Source organism: Apodemus sylvaticus, chromosome 1, assembly GCF_947179515.1.
Source record: "Apodemus sylvaticus chromosome 1, mApoSyl1.1, whole genome shotgun sequence".
In the NCBI taxonomy this organism is placed as follows: Eukaryota; Metazoa; Chordata; class Mammalia; order Rodentia; family Muridae; genus Apodemus; species Apodemus sylvaticus.
The window spans coordinates 41,546,257-41,569,350 of NC_067472.1; the positions used below are offsets into that span (position 1 = coordinate 41,546,257).

Genomic DNA, 23,094 nt, shown 5'->3' on the forward strand with positions numbered 1-23,094 from the left:
GCTTTGTCTTCCATTTTTCCACAGGTCATAAGGATGTGGGAGTTAGAAGAAGGCTTTAGAAGGTCAGGAGAGAAGAGATAACATAATCATAAAAATTAAATTTGGCATTTAACATTACATTTTATTTTCATAACCAGCCTTCAAGAAAGAAGCTATTAATATTTTTACAGTTGCCAAAGACAACACAGATAATTAAGGGATGCACTGGAATTCTAACTGAAATCTGGTGGACTTCCATGTCAAGTTGTGTGCTTTACTTTAATCTCATCTCAAGCCTAGTTCTGTCATATTCCAGCCTTGAAGCTTGTCCTTAAAGGACCTTGGTTTGCAATAGTAGAAAGCTCTTGGATGGGGGTTTGGTTTCTTTCTTAACCAGTGTCAACATCTCTTATAAATAATCTTTCAGAATAACTGTGCTTACTTTGAGATGTAGTTCATGTCAGTTTCCTCTTTTCTTATTGTATTGCACACTCTGAGAGATTTTTGTGTTGTCCATGTAGAATAATTTATCCCATATCTCAGTAGTTCAAATGCATCTTTATTTTTAGAGAGTCAATTTTAAAAGGCAAATGGCATTAGTGTTCTTGAGAAATAGGCAAAAATCTATAATACATGAGAGGGTATTTTGAGGGAAATTCTTATGGAGAAGAAAGGAGAAGGAAGCAAAAGATAGATAAATAAAACATCCACAAATTAGCAGTGGATCTGACAGCTGGAAAGGAAACTGAAGAGGAAAGACTATTTGGGAGAATCTGCATTACTCCACAGTCTTAGGATTTCCATCGCTGTGAAGTAACACCACCACCATGTCAATTCTTATAAAGAAAAGCATTTAATTGAGCTCCTTAGAGTTTCAGAGGTTTAATCCATTATCATCACGGTGAGAAGCATGACACTGTCCAGGCATTTCTCCACAGTGACATAACTTTCTCCAACAAGGCCACAGTTGCTCCAAAAAGGCCACACCTCTGAATATTGCCACTCCTGATGGCCAAGCATTCAAACACATGACTCTATGGGGGAGCGGCATTCCTATTCAAACCACCATATCTACCATAACCTGGTTCTATTGTAGCTGCCCCATATGTTTAATTAATGGACTGGCATTATGCATCGTATGTGGACTCAGTGTGAAGCATCATATGTACTCTGGTGGAAAAGCTGGAGGCTGTCTCTGGAAGGAGATATAAGCAGCATACCTCTGCCCAAGGAGTCTGTTGGCTTGGAAGTGACATTACTCCTTCAGTTTATATCAGAGCACTTAGCATCTCCATTGTTGACCTTTAACAGGTTAAATATACAGGCAACATGAATGTTTTGGCATAGCCATTGTTTGGGCTTAATCCAGGACTAGGTCAGCAGTTCTTCATAATCCTCCCTTGGTGATATGACCCAACAAATCTAGCTATGCTTCTTGTGGAAAAAAACCAAGCTTGTAAATTTCCATTTAGATAGAGATGTGAGTCTTCCTTGGTTATTCTATGACTGGAAGAGGTGAGGATCCTCTCATCTGAGTGTATGATGACATTGTTGTAGACTGCATGGAGCAGGGTAGAATGTGGTGTAGGCACATGATGACTGATTAGCAGTATCTGAGGGATGTTAATCCTTAGCTAATATGTTTGCTTCATTTTCTCAATATCTAGTGCAATTTACTCAATAGGCTCATAAAGAGTCATTAAAGGAAGAGACAACTGAAACCCCATTTTACATTCTAAATTTTTCTCTTGGTTCATTAGTTTCTTATTCTGCTACTCTAAGACTTCATTAAAACCTGTGTAACTGGTGAGAGAGATTCTTCAAGCTGCTTTTAGATTTCATCTTGTCCAGGACCTGTGGAATTGGGAATGTCACACTCCATCATGGCTTCCTTTGCTTTAGCAACAAATACCAGATTCTATCACTTCAGTCAAGCCACAGCTAGCTAGACAAAGATGAGGATGGACAGCTTTGGAGGCTGGCGTCTGCTGTACTTACACCAGGACAACAGGATTCTTTCTTTGTGTGTAATAACAGAAATGACTCTTCTTTTGCATCATTCTGCAAACATTCCATAAGTGTTTGCCAGGTGACAGGCATTAAGCAAAGGTGAGCAACGCCCAACCAAACCTCTGTCTTCAGGAATATAAAAAATTTAGCAGAGCAGTCAAATAACACCCAAAAATGTGACCACAACCATACCAACTGCTCTGAAAGAGACATCGAGTATTGGAAGAACTGTCCTGGGGAACCTGGCACAGAAAAAGGAAAGAGGTGAATGGAAGGAAAGGCTATTTTTTAGAAAATAACCTTTGAATTGCACTCTGCATAGTCTGCATGATGCCCTGACCTGAGAAAGGTGGGGCATTCTAGTAAGTAGAGGAGAATAGCAACTAGCTTGTGGTGGGGAGATAAAGAACGCGAAACCATATGAGATCCTCTCCAATCCACTACATATTTTTTCCCTTATAGTAACTCAAAGTAGTTTAAGTGGGTTATTGATGAGTTGTGACATCATCAGGCTTAAATTTTGAGAGGCCCAGGGACTGAACAGATTAAAGGTGGGTAAGCTGAATAAGAGGAGAGTGGAGGGGATGCCATCAGCATATTCTGATTAGTGATGAGGGCTGTGTGAAAAGCTGAATTCACCTGGTACAGCTCGCTGGTATTTAAACAGCGACATATTAGATTATAATCCCACATCCTACTAAGATATGTTTACAAATTCAAAAGTCAACCTTCAATGTGCAGAGCAAAGGAAAAGCACGTGTGTATCTGTGTATGAGTGTGTATGTGTGTATGTGTGCATGGTATGTATTTATGTGTGCATGCATGTGTATGTGTCCAGAGATCAAAACCAGAGCCTTACATATCTTGTACATGTATAGGTAAATGCTTTGTCACGAAGCTACTTCCTCAGTTGGTGGGAAAAAATCAAATGGGAGAAACTAGAGTGCTGAAGCAACGAACTTGTTTCCTGCCCATGGCAGTGCTACAGTCTAATTGGCTGTGAAAACCAACTGTTGTTATGCAACACTACATTTTCAAATGATCAGATCCATCTTTTGGGCATATTAAAGTACAATGCTGTTTCTTTATGCGTCCAGTGTTCAAATTTACTGGAATTTTATTACATAGAGTTTTGAGAGAAGTCTGTCAAACTGTAGTTACTTCGTATCTGAGTTTTGAATAATTTATTTGGAAAGGAGAAGCATATAGCCATAAAAAATTTCCATGTTCATTGCTTATAGAAACCTAATTAGAGGATCAATTTGAGACCCATAGCCACATGGTCTTACTAATATGGAAGCATTAATTAGGCCACTTGACCCTGAGGTGTGCTTATACCCTAGAGAAGTGAGTTACCTTTGGACTGAACAAGTCCAGGAAATTTCATTTACCAAGCAGAGAAGCCATTGCACCTTTCCCAACTGGATAGGAGGGCTAGTTGACTCCTGGAGCCCAGTGCATCTGAAGATCCTGAGAGAATGTTTCTCTTTAAGAACTGGCTCTTGAAAAGTCAGCAGAAGGTACAGCCCAAGAAGGCAATTTCAGTATGTTCAGAGACGGACTGTATCCAAGAGACAGCAGATGATACAGGAGGATCTTGAAGCATTTTGCAAACACACAGAGATACTCAGTGAAGACCCTTGTGATTATAATTGTGTGTGTGTGTGTGTGTGTGTGTGTGTATGTATGTGTGTGTACATGTGTATTTGTGTGTGTGTGACCTTATAACAATGTATTTGTTTTTGTTAACGTCTATATATTTGCTTGCTTCTCTACACATGCACCTGTGGGTACAGGTGCCCGTGGAACCTGAAGAAGGCATCAAGTTCCTTGGAACTGGAGTTTCAGGTGGCTATGAGCTACCTGATATGGGTGTAAAGAACTAATCTAAGATTTCTGCAAGAGCAGTAAGTGCTCTTAACCACTGAACCACCTCTCCAACCCAAGACTCAGCGTTTGTGTGAATGTTGGAATTACAAGTCAAGTTCTCAGACACTTCAGGACTGGGAATGGTTCAGTCATGTGAAGAACCCTCAAAAGGCAGCAGTGCAGAGAAGGAATCTCTGTAACAATGGGAAAATGGGGCATAAACTGTAGGATTTAGCTAGTGACTAGATATAGTCTATGAACAAAAATGGGTCAGCAATGTAAATCACCAGGTTTCTAGCAGAGGTAACATGGGGCCATTCTCTGAGAAGGGAAAAAGAATCCAATTTGTTTGAAATGTGCGAATTCTCACCTGTGGATCATCATGATGGAATGAAATATGCCATCGACACTGGGCTATGAGCTCATAATGTTAATTATGGGCAAAAAGTATCTTGGCATGGAGGTTCCAGGGGAGAAAATGCAAATACTTTTTACAAAATGCACAAGTTATATATAATACAGTGCAGTTAATGAAAGAAACACCATCATGGGATTCACATACACTCCAGATGGAATCTAACTACACATTACCTTTAAGATGCCAGACAACTTCCCTGACCTCTTGACAGCCACATGTAAAATATTTTACTAATAATATACCAGGCAGGTAGAAAAACTAAATTAAATTATATATCCTAAGCACAGTATAGATATTTTAAACACCTAATTTGAGTATCTAGCTTAAGAAGATATTCTTTTGTTAGAGGGAAAAAAATAAATGCTCCAAAGATAAATATCTGATATGGACTAGTCAGAAACCAAAGAAAGATGGATCAGCATCTCTGGCCTGCTCAGGAGGCAGAGAGACAAGGGCATCGATCCACAGGTAGACAACCAAACAAATGCTTTTTGTCACAGCTTTGAGGAATGGAATCTTTGATATTAATCTGCTAAAGAAATAGATTGTGGAGGCTATGTCCTGCTTCATCTCTCTAATACACACATTATGCATCAAAAACCATGTAGCAAGTCTCACTATGGTAGGACACAGAGTATATGTCAGGAGTAGTATAACTGTGTCATATGCTAATATTAGTTTTGTGTTTTTAGAGTAGCGTCTCTGTACTTATCTCCATAGTGGCTACATGGATTTATAGTCCTGCTGTAGTGAACAAGGAGTCCTTTCCTTCACAGCCTTAATAGGTTTTGTTGTCACTGATGGTAGCCACAGATGAACAAGTAAGAAAAATGGAGTATATACACCATGGGATTTTATTTGGCTGCAAAGAAAGATGAAATCACAATATTCAGAGGAAAATGAACTAAAAAGTATTTTGTTAAGCAAAGTTTTAAGACACAGAAAGATAAATATATGTATGTTTGCATGTGGGTTTAGGGTCCAGGAAAGGGAAAAATGTTGTCTTAGGATAGGTTTGGAGAGGACAGAAGAGTAGGATTATAGAATACATATAACATGAAGCTTGCAAAGGAGCTAGTGGGGAGAAAGAGGACTAGACAGAAGGGGTTCTGGGGACAGGGATGGGCTAGGAAAGACAACAGAAACAATGAAACAAAATGTCACAGAGAAGCTCATTACCTTGTATACTAATTAAAATGCAAACAACAAAATAAATAAACAAATAAGAGCCCTATGGCATCTGGTCTAGGTTTTGGGGTCTGTGCTTCCATAAGAACAAAGGAAGCTTAGAGGTTAGCAAAGCATTGGGCGGGAGACAGTGGGCCTGATTAGGAACACAGTGGTACCCATGGTAGCTCCCACAAGGACCAGGCTGTTCTATGACATTAACTGAGGCTCCTGTTGGGTACTTTCAGCCTCCACATTCTTTGTTTCTTTTGGACAGTAAGTGATTTTGCCGTTCTCTTTCACTCATACTTCCAACCTTCTTAATTAATTGGAAGAGGTAAAAGATTAAACAAAACAAAACAAAACAAAACAAAAAAAACCTTAGTGTGGAAACGTAGACGGACTCACTTCCTGCAAAACAGTCACCGCCTTCAGTGACATGCTTCATAAAACCTACCTTCATTGTCTACCAGTTGTAACTTTCTGTCTTTTTTGCCCACAAAGTAGTTGTTTGGCAGTTACTATAATTTAATGAGTTGCTAAAAATGGTGAAATTTAAAATTTACCATTATGGAGATAGAGTTTTGTCTTTCACAGGGGCTATTATTTATTTAGAATTATGTGAAATCACCAATACTTCTAATGTGGATATTTTGCATGCAGAACTCTTAAGGAGAGCACTAATCCAGTTTTCTCCTTTATCTCTTGTGCTGTATTTGCCAAATTCTAAGTTCTCAGTAAATATTGCATAAACACACATTAGTTTCTAGTGACAAGATAATCAAAATCTTCTAGCTTTCTTTCTTTTTGTGGCGATACATGGGCGACTATGGGCCAGACCAATTGCAGCCTTCAAGACTGGTTTTATTCAATAACACACAAGCATACTGCGTAGAACACACAATAACACACGAGCATACTGCCTAGAACACACAAGAACACACAAGCATACTGCCTAGAACACACAAGAACACACAAGCATACTGCATAGAACACACAAGAACACACAAGCATACTGCATAGAACACACAAGAACACACAAGCATACTGCATAGAACTAGAAGGGAATTTTCTGTGCTGATCTGAAACTTGGCTGTGGCTGTAGTTTATCTGTCACAGATTTGGGGGTGGAGCAGAGAATTCTCCCGCAGGGAAATCAGAGCCCACTAACAGAGCAAACTGAATATAACCATGGCTGGCCTAGGAGCCATTGCTATTTTGGTCACTTCCAGATGTGCACCGCTATAATTTAAAGCCTTTGAGGGAAGGGGAAAGGCTCGTGGCTTGCCCACTGCTTGTCTGGGGAGGATGTTCCTCTCCTAGGACTGTTAACTCATATCTCACCATCACTATACTCCTAAGAAGGATTTGGTAAAGCTTTTGAAATAAAAATTGAATTTAGCGATGCTCATGTACACAATTGCATGGGTAGCAATAGGTGAATAGAAGGAAGCTTTGTGAATAGTCAGCACGCACGGTCATGTTTTCTTTTCCCCATGCACATGAGCATCTCCCCTACATTGGTACAATCTACTATTTATGAAGTGACTGCTTTGAACATATGCTGACTGGGAAGTGCTGTAGATGACCCAGCTGCTTGTAGTTACTGTTGGCCTGATTTAGTGAGCTGCTCCTGATGCTCTCTGTTCTCTTCTCATGCTGTTTCAGGATGTCTTCTTAACCCTGGTAGTATTGGGATTATGAATTATAAAAGATGTCAGCCTATACTATTTATGGATATGGAGGTGAAACACTTTGAAACCTTTTCAAAAAAATAGGATGTCCAAGGACCATTTCCTGTTAGATTGATGATGATGACATGTCTCATTTTTTTCTTTCCCTGTGAAGATATCATGCTAATGTAATCCACATCTTGAGAGACAGAATGCACGGGGGAATTGAGTAGCTCAGTGGTCAAATGCATGAGATGTGGCGAAAAAAACTGCCTCATAACTTTTTCAAGGTCGAGTTTGTTCACCTGAAAAATATGTATCAGGGAGGGTAGCAGCTATTGAATATTCATATGCGTTAGCTGAGGGGCAATGTTGTGGTAAATAACTTTTCCATCATGTAACTAAGTTGTGAGCTAACCAGAGGAAACAGTAAAGTTAAGCCAGGTGTGAAAAGTGCAGTATCTTTTATGGAAAAGTAGGTTCCGCAGCCAGACCTTGCGCCCAGGCAGGTGTCTGCTTGCATGGGCAGACAAAGTCAGTGTTTGCTCCCAGAAGGGAAGAATGAGCTCTCTCTTATCACAGCCGCTCTCCCCTCAGACTTGCTTCTGCTCCTTGAGCTCCTTGGGCTGCAGTGAGGAATTTGAGAAAGGCTAGGGATGTTATACCTAGAGAATTTATACTTGTGAAAGAAACATTTGGGTGTGGAAAAATGCAGGATCAGAAGCAACAATGTCTCAGGGTTCATCAGACAGCTCTGTAAGAAGAAATAAGGTGATTGACTGCTACTAAATTATTAGCAAAACATATTAGCTGATACTGTTACTGTAGTGAGTACTACAGATTGCCAGGGTTGCATAAGGAAAGGGGTAAGGGCTGGTTGCTGAGAAAAATAAATGGTGTAGAAAACGATATGTGTTGCCCCACGCTTATAAAAAAATATAAACAAATAAAGAGCTGAGGATGTAACCTTTAAATTGAACCAGAGGTCAAATGTCTGGTCTCATCAGATTCTGTTCTCATTGTCCTGACATAAAGAAACCAGCACAGTGGCTCAGGATGGGCAAGAAGAGACCTCAACTAGATGAATGTAAAACAACTTGGCATGCAAGAGGGAGCCAGAAACTTCCACCAGTACACAGTTCCCAGGGATGAGGATTTCTGTATCACTGGCATTCTGCCCATTCACCCTATTTGATTTATTATTGGACATAAGATTATCTCCTTACTCCCTAATTGAAGTTTGTATGATTGTTTAACTCTAAATATTCTGATAGGTTGAATTGGTCAGGGTTTGCCAGGTAGATAACCAATAACCAATATACATAGAAATATAGTTTACATTTACATTTTATACATGTGTTCATATATTACACATAATTAAAAATTAATAAAACCTATAGAATATTATTTATAATATACTCATATGTAATAGATATGAAGATAATTATTTTACAAAATTGACCCACAATTATCAAGGCTGATATATCCCATAATCTTCCATCTATAAGCCAGAGACTTCTGAAGCCTGTAGATTAACTCCAAGTATCATGAGCACCTGGAAACTCACTCTGTGAGCTGCAGGCTGAAGGCAGGAGGTGATGAGAAGATACGGCCCAGCTCAAGCATTGGGACAGGAAAGGCAGGGTGCACATTTCCCCTCCGTCCATTCTTATTCTACTCAGGCTCTCATTGGACATCGTGTTCCGATGCTGGGAACAGCAATTCGCTTTACTAAGTTCACCTACACCAATGCTAATATCATCAGAAGCACGTCCAATGACACAGCAGAAACTGTTTAACAGGATTTCTGGCAACCACTCACCCACAGACTTAACCATCACAGAAGGACTTCATTTCTTAAGATAAAGAATTGAAGGCACAGACCTATATAGTACAGAGGGTCTTAGCAGATGATTATTTGCCTATAGCTCTTACATCTTATCTTGCCCTAGTCAAATCCCCAAACTCATTTGAGGTGTGTGTATGTGTGTGTGTGTGTGTGTGTGTGTGTGTGAACATTTTATTTTCTGCTGATTCTTAAGGTACTAAAAACAAAAGTTGAAAAAAGTAGTTTTGGATCTTGTTAAGATGATATTGGAGCTAGCCATCATGTTTGTTTAAGTCATCATTCTTAATTCCCTTCCTTCATTCTCCTTCTAGGACTTATTAGCCAGGGCACTTTCCCCCTTTTCTCTCTATCTGGCTGTGCCTCCATTTCCTCGTTCTATACAGCAGGTCTTACAGTCCTACCATTGGGTTGATGTAAATGACATCTAAGACAGCCAACTGGCTTTTGTAAGAGTTTCAAAAGCAAGTCACCTGATTTCAAAAAGATTACCCCCAGACTGTCCAATTATTTCATAAATCAAAACAATTACGCGATTCTCAAAGGGAGTGGATATGTGATAGGATGTTATGGAAAGAATGCTTCAAGATTGAAAGTGTGAGAGAGAAAGGTGACAGTAGAGAAAGTAGCATCAGAATACTTCCAAGTTCTGTCTGTATGCCAGGACGGGGGCAGCATTGATGGCTTCAAGAGATGGTGACTGTACCCGGGCCGATAATTTGGAGGGATGATATATGCACAGAATGAGCATGGCTCTTATGAAGGAGTGGTATCAGTGTGCCCGAAGGATGCCCATTGGTTTCAGTATCATCTCACCTGCTTACTTTTGCTAAACGATACAGAGACTCAGCCTCTATGGTTAAGAGGGAACCAATTTAATTATGTCTGAAGTGACAGGAAATGGACACTCAGTGTGAGAGTTCCCCTGCATGTATGTTATGCAAATTCTTTAAGTGGTACCATGATGATTGCTTTGATATTTAACTCAATGGACATTTTACAGTAATAGCTCCACAGTGGAGCCAAGCCAACACTTGGTTAAAAATTGTATCTATTTAGATGTCACTGAAGTTCCGCTGAATCAAGAAGCTGTCAATCAATGTGACGACTGAAACATTAACTCTACGAAATAGAACAATAGGGCTCATGTTAGGCTGACCTCAGTCAAAGTTAATGTCACTCTTATTCATTTTTCCTAAGATAATTTTTATTTTTAAAAATGTATATATGTATGTATGTATGTATTCATTTATTTTTACTTATTCACTTTGCATCCCGGATCTCACTGCCTCTTGCCTGGCCACCCCTTCTACAAACCTTGCCCCATCCCCCTTTTTTCCTCTGAGAGGTTGGGGGCCCCCTGGGTATGACCCACACCCTGGCACTTTGCAAGGCTAGGCGCTTCTTCTCCCTCTGAGGTCACACAAGTCAGCCCAGTTAGTAGAACATTCCGTACATACAGGCAACAGCTCTTGGAGAGCTCCCACTCCAGTTGTTCAGGACCCACTTGAAGGTTAAGCTACACATCTGTTACATATGTGCGATGAGGCCTGGGTTCAGCCCAGGCATGTTCTATGGTTAGGGGTTCAGACTCCGAGAACCCCAAGGGTCCAGGTTAGTTGACTCTGTTGGTCTTCCTGTGGAGTTTCTACCTCCTTAGGGGCCCTCAATCCTTTCTTCTATTCTTCAGTAAGAGTCCCAAAGCTCCAGGCACTATTTGGCAGTGGGTGTCTGTACCTGTTTGTGTCACCTGCTGGGTCAAGTCTCTTAGAGTCCATTTTTTCCCTTTGTGTTGCTCTTCACAGCATCTGCTAAGTGGTTTTGTTGTTGGATTTTAGGGCCTGGCACAGTACTCTGTCCTCTTTTATGGCTATTACGACAATAAACGCACTATCGGATGGCTGAATTTCCGGCTACCTCTTTCTTACTTCCTGGTGGGGATTATGTGCATTGGATACAGCTTTCTGGTTGTCCTCAAAGCGTAAGTTTTTAATCTAATTTATGGAATCAATCAGAATAATTTTGAGAACTGGATATAATTTTGATACTATTTCATGTTTAGAGAATGGTAAGTGTATAAGAGATGAATCAACACTGATGTTAAACTATTATGCCCTCAAATCAAAAGTTGACACAAACACAGGCCTTGGGGCACTCCACGGGGTCAGAGGGTGGCAGCATGCAAGGCTGGAAGTACAATCAGTGGTGGAGTCCTTGCATATCATGTGCAAGGCCTTGGGCTCTGCCCCTAGGCCTGAATAAAGAGTCATTACCTAGAACTATGCTTTGCATTAATAGACTTGTGACAACTGAAATAATATTCTGGAAAGTGAATTCAAATTATTTAAAATTCAGATTATCTAAATTCAAAGTATTGAATAAGGTAAGCACAATAGATGTGAAATGCTTTTAGTGGTAATACTGAGAAAATATATGTAATTTTGATAATATAATTTACTTAATTAGTATTAACATTTCATCATATTATCCATATAAAATTATCATTGTGATATTCTGTCTTCTGAGTGCGGTAACTAGGTCTTTAGTGTCTGTTGGACTGTCCATGGATTATTTTTGTGGTGCTTATATAGCAAACTCTTGCTTCTTGAGAGCTCACGTTGGAATAGATGTTCCAGGAGGTATGACCGGTGTTTCAAGTTTGCTCAAAGATACCATTTAAGAGGGTGGCTAGGTACTAACTCCACTTTCTCTCAAATTTATTCATATTTGAGCCAGGCCAGTCTGATTTTGGACCTCCTCTTGTCATGGAGCTTTGGTGACTTGTTATATGTGATTGAATGACCTAGCTCTATCAGGATACTCATGGCTTCCACTTCCACTGCCAACACTGGAAATAACATTTGGTAGAATAACAGATGATATCATGTCAAATCATTTGTCATGTTTTCTACCCCCACCTCCTACTCAAATCCTCTATACTTTTGGGATAATAGTGGATTTATGAAATTAATCACTTGAGTAGACATGGACCTGCCCATTCCATTGCTGAGAAGAGATACTATGACCAACACAATTCTTATAGGATACAACATTTAGCTGGGACTGGCTGACAAGTTCAGAGTTTCAGTTTATTATTGTGGCAATAAGAATGGCGGGCTCCAGGCATACTTGGCGCTGGAGAAGGAGTCAAGAGTTCTACATCTTAATCTGAAAGCAGTTAGGAGAAGACTAACTTCCAGGAAGTTTGAGACCCCAAGAAGAGGGTCTCAAAACCCACCCCCAAAGTGACACACTTCCTCCTAATAGGGCCACTCCCTGGGCCAAGCTTATTCAACCTCTGCAAGACCTGACTCCTAAAATTATGGAGAGAATATCATAACATTGTCACCTTGCCTGCACTTCCTTACGCTCACCCACAATTTGGTAGAAAATATCTACTTTAAATTATCTGAGTTAGGAAGTAAAATAAAAAAAAATATTTGGAGCATTCAAAGTAGAATTCTTTGTTAGCCCAGGACTCTCCTGTTTTAGATCTGAAGTCATGGGAATTCTTGGCAACAAATGGGTGGTTGGTTGCCTTAATTTTCCATCATTTCCTCCCTTTTCCTTCATCTCCACAGATCTGAAATTCCAGTCATTAATGCAGTACATAAATACGTTTTAAAGGCAGACTAGCACAGATGAATGTTGTAATGCTCACCGCAGATAGGAAACCATCAGTTTCTTTATAGATTTTGAGGCTAATAATCTCAAACTAAAAATTATTTGCTTCTCAAATCTAGATGTTATTACCCACAGCAATTCTATAAGCTAAAATGTCTGGATTTAACTGGCATAGCTCACATCTATCAAACTGCTGGAAAGATCTGAATAATTCATGAAGGTATGCCAAATGAGGAGCTTACTAATGCCACCCTAGCACAGGAGGCTTTCCAAAGGCTTCCTTTCCGCAAGGTTCCCTTAGAGTGCCTATATTCACTTCTGTTTAGGAGCCTGTCAATAATAGTTCTCATAGAATAGACTAGAACATCCTTCTGTATCTTATATTGTCATATGTAAGCTGTAAATGGTGGTAAAGTTTTCTCTACATAAACTAGCTTATTTGTATCCTAAGCCAACATATATCATAAACTGGAATAAGCAAGCACAGCACAAGTAATTTTAAAGTGGGAAAATTGGCAATATCCATATTTCTGAATCTTTAACAAAACCATCATTTATATTTTACATAATTATCAGTATTTGTTTAACCTATACTTACCATATATCATTAAAACCTGTGGCTGTTCTGTTTTTGTTGTTCTCATTTTATTTATTTATTTATTTATTTATTTATTTATTTATTTATTTATTTGAGACAGGGTCTCATGTATCTCAGGCTGACCTGGAAGAAGTTACTTCTTCCAGAGCGATGGGATTACAAGCATGTCCAACCATGCCTGGTTTACGACATAGTGAGGATTCAGTGCAAAGCCTCATGCATGTGAGGCAAGCACTCTACTGAGCTCCATCTCCAGAGAAAACCTTTACCTCCTAAACATTACAAAATAACTCTAATACCATTTTACAGACTATTAAATAAAAGAGGACTGCAGACCATCTGCCCTTAGGACTTGTTTGAAACCATTTTTTTTGTAGGTGAAAAGTTCTCTGTGACCCACTATTTACCACCTGTGCGCTTCATCTTCCCTTGGACCAATTTGTTCCTCCAGGATGTTTTGAGAAGTGAGCTGAGGACATATCAGTTATTCTCACAGAGTAGATGGAAAATTTAAGGTTCAGTGGCTTTATGACCAGGCCAAGCTCACTCGTCCAGAACAGAGATTTAAACACTAGTCTTTAACTAAGCGATTCTCAACTTCTGGGTCCTGACCCCTTGGGGGTGTAACAAACCTTTCATAGGGGTCCCCTAAGACCATTGAAAAACAGATACAGGTATTTATGCTACTATTCATAACAAAAGCAAAATTACAGTTATGAATTAACTCGGTTCTGGGTCAACACACCATGAGGAACTATATTAAAGGGATTCAGCATTAGGAAGGTTGGGAATTACTGCTCAACCTGCAGTCTTATTCTCCTGTTCTCTAAGTAGGATTCATCCATCTTATGCTGACAAAGATGTATCTCTAGCATGTCTGGGTACACTCATAGTTTTATGATCCATATTAAAAATTAATCTTGCTGGGTGGCAGTAGCACATACCTTTAATCCCAACACTTTGAAGGCAGAGGCAGGCAGATGTCTGTGTGTTCAAGGCTAGCTTTATCTACACAGTAGAACAGACACAGTAGAAGTAGAACACAATGGGAACAGACAGCCAAGACTACACAGTAAAGCCCTCTCCCATAATACTAATTTATGTAAATAAGTAGCATCTTTTGTCCATTTTAAGTCCCTCTGGAATTAAAATGCTTTGATAAGGCTTTTGTGCTAAATTTTCCTTTCAATACCACCTTATCAAACCTAAGTATATTACAAGACAGTTTCATAATATTTTTACTGCAGATGATATTGTTCGCTGTTTCTAATGATGACATCAGATGCTAAGGCCACCTTTAAAGGCTCTGTGAGAGCATGAGAAAGGCTCATGTTCCTTGCCTATGGGGACATGACCTCCTGGCAGTTCCAACACAGCACCTGACTGGTTCCTCCTTCTCCTCTCCAAACTGCAGTTGACCTTCTTTCAAAGGTGCTTGGAACAGAAAGGCAGTGACGTATGAGAGACCTAAGGTCACCATGTTCCATTTCTTGTCACTGTTTTATGAGCTGGATCTGGACTTAGGAGTTTCAAAATGCACAATTATCCTCTCACAAACATGATCCAGGGTGAATGGCAAGTATTTACAAAGTGAAGCTGTCATTGTCAACCCTTTTATAATGTCAAGGACAGACTGGAAAGCAATCCCATAGCAAGCGTGTATACAAAAAGCTATTCGTGAAGTATGTGTTTAGTGGCAAAGCTTTTCCCAGTGCCAAGCTGACTTCTATTTATTTAAAAGCAATGTGTGATATCTTTAAAAGGACCAATCTAGGAAGCTATCAGTGCCTGGGAACTTACTGATGGATAGGATGAAGTCTTTGCTGTCATGGTTCTCAGGGAGGGACGTAGATGGTAAGCAAAGGCAGGGCCAATGATTCCTGCCTCGGTCCTATGACTTTTTTTATTGCATTGTTTTTTGTTTTGTTGTGGTTGTTGTTATTGTTGTTGTTTTGGGGGGAGTTGTGTTTTTGTTTTTATTTTTTTTTACAATCCAGTCTTTGTCTCAGTTTCTTTGGAAGAGTACAGTTCAGGGAGCTTTGTATATCACCCTTTAAATAATCTCACCTTCTCTCTTTAGAGAATCTATTCTGTCAACTTCCTGCCAGCCTCTATAGGTATTTAAATCGTCAGTGAGTAGTAGTTTTTGATCATCTCAGAATGAGAAAATTAAGTAATATAAAACCCATAAAAATTAACGGGAACATCAGCATTCCCATTGTCTATTTATATGAGTAAACCTGTTTAGAGATGTTTCCCAGATGTTGCATTTCCAGTTTCCCTGTGACTTCTGTTTCCTCGTTCCCTCGCCTGCCTTTCCTTCTCCTTTCTGGTTGCTGAATTAAACTCTCACTTTTATAGGATGACCAAAAATATCGGTGACGATGGCGGTGGCGATGACAACACTTTCAACTTCAGCTGGAAGGTGTTCTGTAGCTGGGACTATTTGATTGGGAACCCTGAAACAGCTGACAACAAATTTAATTCTATCACGATGAACTTTAAGGTAAAGGCACAGACCCCAGAAGCTTATTTTGATTTCCAAGACTAACATAGGGAGGCATTTTACATCAGTCATCAAATATCTTGACAGTTATCAGACGTATGCTCTTTTCATTGCTGCAGACCATGAGGTGGACACGGGTCTGATTACAACAAAAATATCCTGTGACCCAGAGCAGCTGTATTTTTGTCTCTGTGACTTTTCTTCTCTAAATTTAGTAATAAAATAATGTTGTTTGGTTAAAATAGTTCACTGGATATTAGAATCAGATAGCTCAGATAATGCTCACCAGACAGTGCTCACCAGCTCTTTACAGAAACATGTAGGCTCGGTATGTAAATTGATTCTAAAGCCTTAGAAAATAGCTATAAAAACAATACTGGGAGAACAGAGCATGGTTGCACAGACGTGTGAACCCAGTGTTTGGAAGATGGAGGCAGGAGTATCTGGAATTCAAGTATAACCTCAGCTACAAAGTAAGGGCCAGTGTAAGCTATATGAAATTATTTCATTAAAGTCAAGCCTTACATTACCTCCATTCTCCCCCAACCCCCAAAAGGACCGGGAGACTGCCAGTTGGAATGAAGATTCTCCTAGTGTTGTGATTTCAGAGTATGCTCTCTTGCTCTCGTTTATTCTCTGTTATTTTTTTTTATGCTGTGATGTTATAGAAGGGTCTTAATGTAGCCCAGGCCAGCTTCAAACTTGCTATTTAGCAGATGCTGGCCCTAAACTTATGACCCTCCAGCCTTACCTGTCTTTTTCTCTCCATATTCACCCTCATTTAGAGATAACTTTACAGGATTTCAGATTTAGCTTAGATTTTTTTTGTGTGTCTTATTTTTTCTCAACTAATGATCCTTCTCACAGCTGTGTTTTTCTCCCATTCTGCCTTTGGCTGCAGGAAGCCATCATAGAGGAGCGAGCAGCCCAGGTGGAGGAGAACATCCACCTCATCAGATTCCTGAGGTTTCTTGCTAACTTCTTCGTGTTCCTAACACTTGGTGCAAGTGGATACCTCATCTTTTGGGCTGTGAAGCGATCCCAGGAATTTGCCCAGCAAGATCCTGACACCCTTGGGTGGTGGGAAAAAAATGAAGTTCGTCTCTGCGTGCTTTTGATGTGCCTAGAAACTGAGACTTGATGTTTTGTGGGTTGTGCTTCTGTAGCTGAGTGTGAGACCAGGATGCTCTCTGCCTACTCCCTGTTCCTGGCCCCTGGCTCACCTCCACACTGAACATTTTCCACTGCAGTGCAGTCATTTCTGTTGTGCTGTTGGATTTTTGATGTCAGAGAAGATGGGAAGTTAGAATGGCAAAAGAGAAAAGAATATTTTACAGAGAGAAGGATAGATCATAGTAGACTGTGTGGCAGGCAAAGTTAGGCAAACCAGAGTGACAACTTGAAAGTTTGATTTCAAATCTAAGGCTCTTTCTATAACCCAACATGGCTTCCTCCAAAGATGTCACTTCTACAACGGAAATGCTAGGCCCTGATTCCCTTGTCTACCGTTCCTATACCTATCTCAAAAGAAGCATCATACTGCCTGCCTGATTTTGTGTTTCTAGGCTTTTCACATGAATTCTAATGGCATATCTTAGTCTCTTTCTTACCAAAGCCTTTGACCCTCAGCTATTCAAATGAGGAAGGCTAGCTCTTAGCCAGTTTTGGCCACAGAGAATCTTTTCAATTAGTGTGTAGGAGAGAGGTAATTACAGTACATATTTAGAATTAGAGACTCAAATCATCCTGAGTTGTTGCTAGAGCCTGGTCACTTTCATAAAACATTTCTGTGTATCACATGATATTAATTTGAACTTGGGCATTTTCAAAGCCTGTACAGATTTATGCCATGAGATACTTAGGTTTTCCAAATGGAAATTTTGCAAAGCTTTGTAGATGGAAGAATTTGGAGATGACTCTTCATAAATGTACAGTTTCTTAGAAACATCCTGACTGGCAAGTGATAGTTGAAATATAAAAATGCTTCTACATCAAAACAGTATAGAAACTTAAGAAGTGGTAACAGCAGAGAGGAACAAAACATTTAGAGATAACAGTATCCCAGTTGTTCCATGTAAACCTCTAAAGTGGCAGAGAGATTTCCCCCTTAAAAAAACAGCATAAAACATTTGCCATATTTGTTTTCAAAATACTGACATAATGTTAATAGCTAGTGTGAGTGAAATGTTCAGTCTGCTTTGGCCCATGGCACAATGGTCATAATTCAGTATAAATGAAGTGCACCAAATGACGAATAGTTGCTTCTCATTCACTTTCATCCCTTTACTCGGGAGGCTGAGATCGAGGTTTGGTGAGTTTGAAGCCATCTGGGCACAGTGAATTCTAGGCCAGCTTAGCTCAATATACAGAAAAGAATTAGTCTTTGTAAGAACTAGTTTAATATCTGTTTTAGAGGAACTGTGATATCTATATACAAATGAAAATAATAATGGGAACTCAAACATAACCCCATACAAATGTTAAATTGTCTTTGCACATAGTTGCACAAAATATGCTACATTTTTAGGTTCAGATGGAAATATTTCATGCTGTTTTATATTATATCATCCTGAGCTGTATATCTTCTTGATCATCCTAATAAGGCACTCTTACTAAAACTTGGAAAAATAGCAACTGTTTTCTATATATATTCTGGTAGTTCTAATCACTCAAAATATGGAGTGTACAGGGAGAAATAAGCAAATGTTAAATGCTGAGAGTTAGGGCCTGGTATTTAGAGAACAGGTCGCAAGAGTTGCTTTCAGTCTTTTCTTTCTCTTTACTTCATTGTCAAACAGATTATTTCCAAAGTGCCATACATCAGCATATTAGAATGAGTAGCCACATAGAACAGTGTGTTCTTTGGGAAGAGTGATAAAACTTGCACACTAGCATTATTATGGGCAAACACACAAACTCATATGCCTATGAATTCATAGCCTGTGAATATGAGTTGGATATTGCCTTTGTTTAATAGAGACCAAATATTAAGAATGTATTGCATAACCTTTAGTTTTATAAAATATTAAAGGGAGCTCTCTGAAAATCTTTCCAACTGTGTCTCCTTGTAGATGAACATGGTTATGTCCCTCCTGGGGATGTTCTGTCCCACACTGTTTGACTTATTTGCTGAACTGGAAGATTACCATCCTCTCATTGCTCTGAAGTGGCTCCTGGGGCGTATTTTTGCTCTTCTTCTAGGCAATTTATATGTGTTCATTCTTGCCTTGATGGATGAGATTAACAACAAGGTGAGTCTAGGGTCTTGATTGTCCTTCCCATCAGTGTGCCAGTTTCCCAGTCAGTAGATTTCCAGAATTGCCTTTGAAATGGTGCTGTGTTATTTTCCTTTCCACTTTTTTTTTTTTTTTTTGATTTCTAGATTGAAGAGGAGAAGCTTGTGAAGGCCAATATTACCCTGTGGGAGGCCAACATGATTAAGGCTTACAATGAATCTCTCTCTGGGAATACCACAGGACCACCCTTTTTTGTTCATCCTGCAGATGTACCTCGAGGTCCCTGCTGGGAAACAATGGTGGGGCAGGTAACATTATAAGGAGAAGTATAAGTCCTTAGTAGACCAATGGGCTGAATATTTCTTCCAAAATTCTAAGGCTGTTTGTTTATTATTTATTAATAAAAATGGGAGCTGTTTATTGAGTATTTAGCATTTGCTGGCTCTGAATTTCAAATGTATTAGCTCAGGGAGACTGATATAAATACTTTCTCTTTTTACAGCCTTTTATAGCTGTGCATAAAAGGATAGCTTACAATCGTGTGAAAAGAACCATGCCTCCTATTATATTCTAACAAAGCACCCAAATTTAGATACAGACTCAAATGGCATTCATGTGGAATTCTATTTAGTATTGTTTTTATAAAAAAAAAGTGCTCTTTGAGTATAATATTCTAGTTGTTTTATGATATCAATTTTCACCTAATAATTTGTCCTTAAGCCTTAAAGGAAATGCTATTTTAAGTTATTTGTTTTTATAATGGTTATGCAAGTGACCCTAGCCTAAGACTAGTGATATCTTACTAGATAAAAGAAATAAGATCTCAATGCTTACTGTCCAATAAAGGAAATTAAAAACTGAGCAAAACCAACCAGAGATGCTGGTTCAGCTCTCCCTCTTCTGTACAGATTCTTTTTATGCTTTGTGAAGCTAATAATTTTATATCATTGGAGAAAACATGCTTAATGTGCATTCAATCTTAGTTTATCAAATAAAGTAAAGTTTAAGTATATTTTAGTGTTACTAGAAGATAGCAGTTCAGCTGTATCAGTTATTCAGTCTTTGTGAATTATTTGAACAGATTTTTAAGTAGTATTTTCTGTAGGATAAGAAAATCAATATATTAGCACAAGTTTTACGGAAGTAATGCAATATAAGCAAATGAGAACTCAAAAGGCATCAGCATTTTCACTCTGATGTCCATGAGGCTACAATTAAGCCAACCGTGATTCCAGTTATAGGAGGGAAAGTTAAGTAACATATATACAACACTAGAATTTGGCTGTTCTGTCTCCCATAAGTCTTTGATACCCATTTGAAGGGGAAAAAAGACAGAAGGAAGGGGAGCTATAAGCTGTTGACTAGGTGCATGGGATTTGGGAGAGTGAAGACAACATGGACACAACAGCTATGAGTGCTGGTAAGTACTGAGCCTCATGGTATCCATATCTCCATCACTGCGTCTGGAAACATGCCAACTCTTTAGCCATTTTTACTTAAGTGATAAAGTAGTAAAGGTAGTTTACATAATTATGAAGATGTACCCTTAAAGCTCATGGTTCCATGGGATTATTCCAGATGTTTGCTCCCCCTTTTCATGAATACCTGTCACTTTGTCCTCTTTCATGATACTGTGGCACTCAAAGCTCTCTTGGTTCTACAAACAACAATAAGAATCAAACCAACCCAAGCAAACAAACAACAAACAAATAATGAAACCTTCCAACAAATTGGATTTCCTTTCATCTCTGCAGTGTTTCTCAAATAGTAATTATTACCTTTACTGATATTTGAAAGATAGACAACAGAACCTTAATTGTGGGCCAAGTAGGCATGCGAAGCTATTGCTGACATTGTGTTTTAAAGAAAAATAAGAAGCTAAGGCTTCTTCCTTTGATGTCCAGTGTATGTATCACTTTATACTATTATTATGCATTTTTCTTCCTTGAGCTGTTGGTTGTTTTTGGTTTACAGACCTAAGCTATCCAGACATCTCAGGTAAATGCCCAGGACTAAAGTTGTGAAGTGTGAGAAGCTCTTCAGGGGGCTTTGTCCAGTGTGACTGGAATGGAGCTTGGATGATGTTCCTGAGGTGGCTGAGCAACTATTTTAGGGTTCTCTTTTCTTGATAGCCTTGTGTCTATTCCCCAATCTGTGAATAGATACTTAGAGTTCACAATGCTATATTCAGATCCTCCCTAGGAATTCTATGTAAATGTTACACCTTGGGAAAGGATAAAGACTAAAATTCAGATTGGACATAGAAAAACAAAATTCTTCCAATCTACCTCTAGTTCATGGTAGGTTTTAACCTACCATCTGGTTTTAACATTGACCAGGGAGCAAAAGGGAGAATGAGAATGTAAAAGAAGAAAGGTCACAGTCCAGAACAGCTAGGAGTTACTAGCACTCATTCATTCACTCCATATTTACTTAATGGATAGATAACATGTACCCAGCATTGTTGGATACTAGAGGTATAAATGGGTTAAAATATGGATCACAGTTTTGTGAAAATTACGACCTATTTTTTACAGAAAGAGGCAAGGCCATTAACAATATAATTATAAAAAGATTTCAAATGTACATTGGCAATGAGGCAAAGATAACATGAATGGAACTGGGTGCTTTTTATAGCACTTCTTTGTGTGCACCAAGCAAAGGAGGCTTGCCCCAGTCATGCTCCAATAATGGCTATCTGTTGGTACAGACTGAGACAGGAAGTAAATTAGGTGAGGTTACTAGATGAAGACTGTATGCAGGGTTGAGTGCCCTGAAAGAGGAAGGAGTTTGATGGTCTGAAAGAAGGCCATTGGGACTGAAAAACAAACAAAAAACAAACAAACAAAGAAGAGTAATGCAAGAATAATACAGAGAGCTGTACGCAGGGATCTCCTGCCCCAACCCCCACCCTCTGCAAGGATGGGGAACCACTTGTCCTAGTTTGAAAACACCTACGGGCAAAGGCTCTCTCTCCTTTTTATTTTTTTGTTTGTTTGTTTATTCCTCTGCTTTGAGGTCAAAATGACCTTCTGCTTACAGTCATTTGTCATGGATGTTGCTTTGCATGGGCATTAATGCTAGAATAATTTAAAAATACGCATTAAGTTTTCAATAATCTTTTGCTTTTATTTGATTTACATTATAGTTAACTTGTACCTAAGGGAATTGAGGTATATATTTAATTTATATTTTAAACCAAATGTTAGTTATTAAGATTTCAGATGGTACTCCAACATGGCAAAGAAGGTAACAGTGGCTTACAAGGCTGGGAGTTTGGAATGCCTAGGTCTGAAGCATGTGGCTGGAAATTCCCTGATAACTGATTGTCAAATGCTTACTTACTCTATGAGACAATGCACTTATTATTTTAGAGAGGAAACCATGTAGATCGATGAAGGTCAAATCAAGGACTTCATACGGACTAATAGTACTTTGTCATATTTTTTCCTTGAGACAGGGTCTCACAGACCTTAGGCTAGATTTGAATTTATTGTGTAGCTGAGGCTGACCTTGAACTCCAGATCTTCCTGAATCTATCTCCTGAGTGCTAGAGTCACCGATTCCACCCCAGTTGATTTACACAGTGCTGGGGGTTAAGCCCAGTGTTCTGGATATCCTAGCTGATCACTCTTTCAACTGAACCAAATTCCCATCCTTGAGCAGCAGAACTGCAAAACTATAACTTCATATATTCAGTGTCTTTAGTCTTCAAGGCACAAATTGTTGGAGAGAAACAGAAAAGGTACAGCAGGAATGAACCGTGGTGGGGAAACTTTGTAATTGCCACTTTTTATTAATATCTAATGTCTTATGTTTCTATGAGGTAATAATGACTCTCCTGTCCATCTCATAAAGCATATACTTCATATTTAAATTCAAACCCACACCAAAAAATGACTTGATTTTTCTAGAACTTTTATTTTTATACAAGTATACATATTATATATACTCATATACACATATATCCATATTACATGAAGTAATTTGTTGAAATTACATTCATCCTACATATCTTGTTCTATAGATTCTTAATAACTCATTTTCAAAACATTGTTAAAAGATCACTGTTGTGGTTTGAATGTGAAGTATCCTCTATAGGCTAATGTGTTTGAAAACTTGGTTGTAAGCTGGTGGTGCTGTTTTGAAAGGTGGTAGAATATTTAGC

The 23,094-nt window shown here is 38.9% G+C and overlaps 1 protein-coding gene across 1 annotated transcript in view; it reads left to right on the forward strand.

Annotated features, from left to right (window-relative positions):
* The window catches only part of Tmc1 (transmembrane channel like 1), a 193,316-nt gene that overhangs the window by 134,202 nt on the left and 36,020 nt on the right, over positions 1–23,094 (forward strand). Inside the window, exons 9-13 of the mRNA XM_052183581.1 lie at positions 10,801–10,943; positions 15,546–15,690; positions 16,592–16,786; positions 18,762–18,941; positions 19,073–19,234. Coding sequence (XP_052039541.1) covers positions 10,801–10,943; positions 15,546–15,690; positions 16,592–16,786; positions 18,762–18,941; positions 19,073–19,234 — 825 coding nt within the window. The remainder of the gene's footprint in view (positions 1–10,800; positions 10,944–15,545; positions 15,691–16,591; positions 16,787–18,761; positions 18,942–19,072; positions 19,235–23,094) is intronic.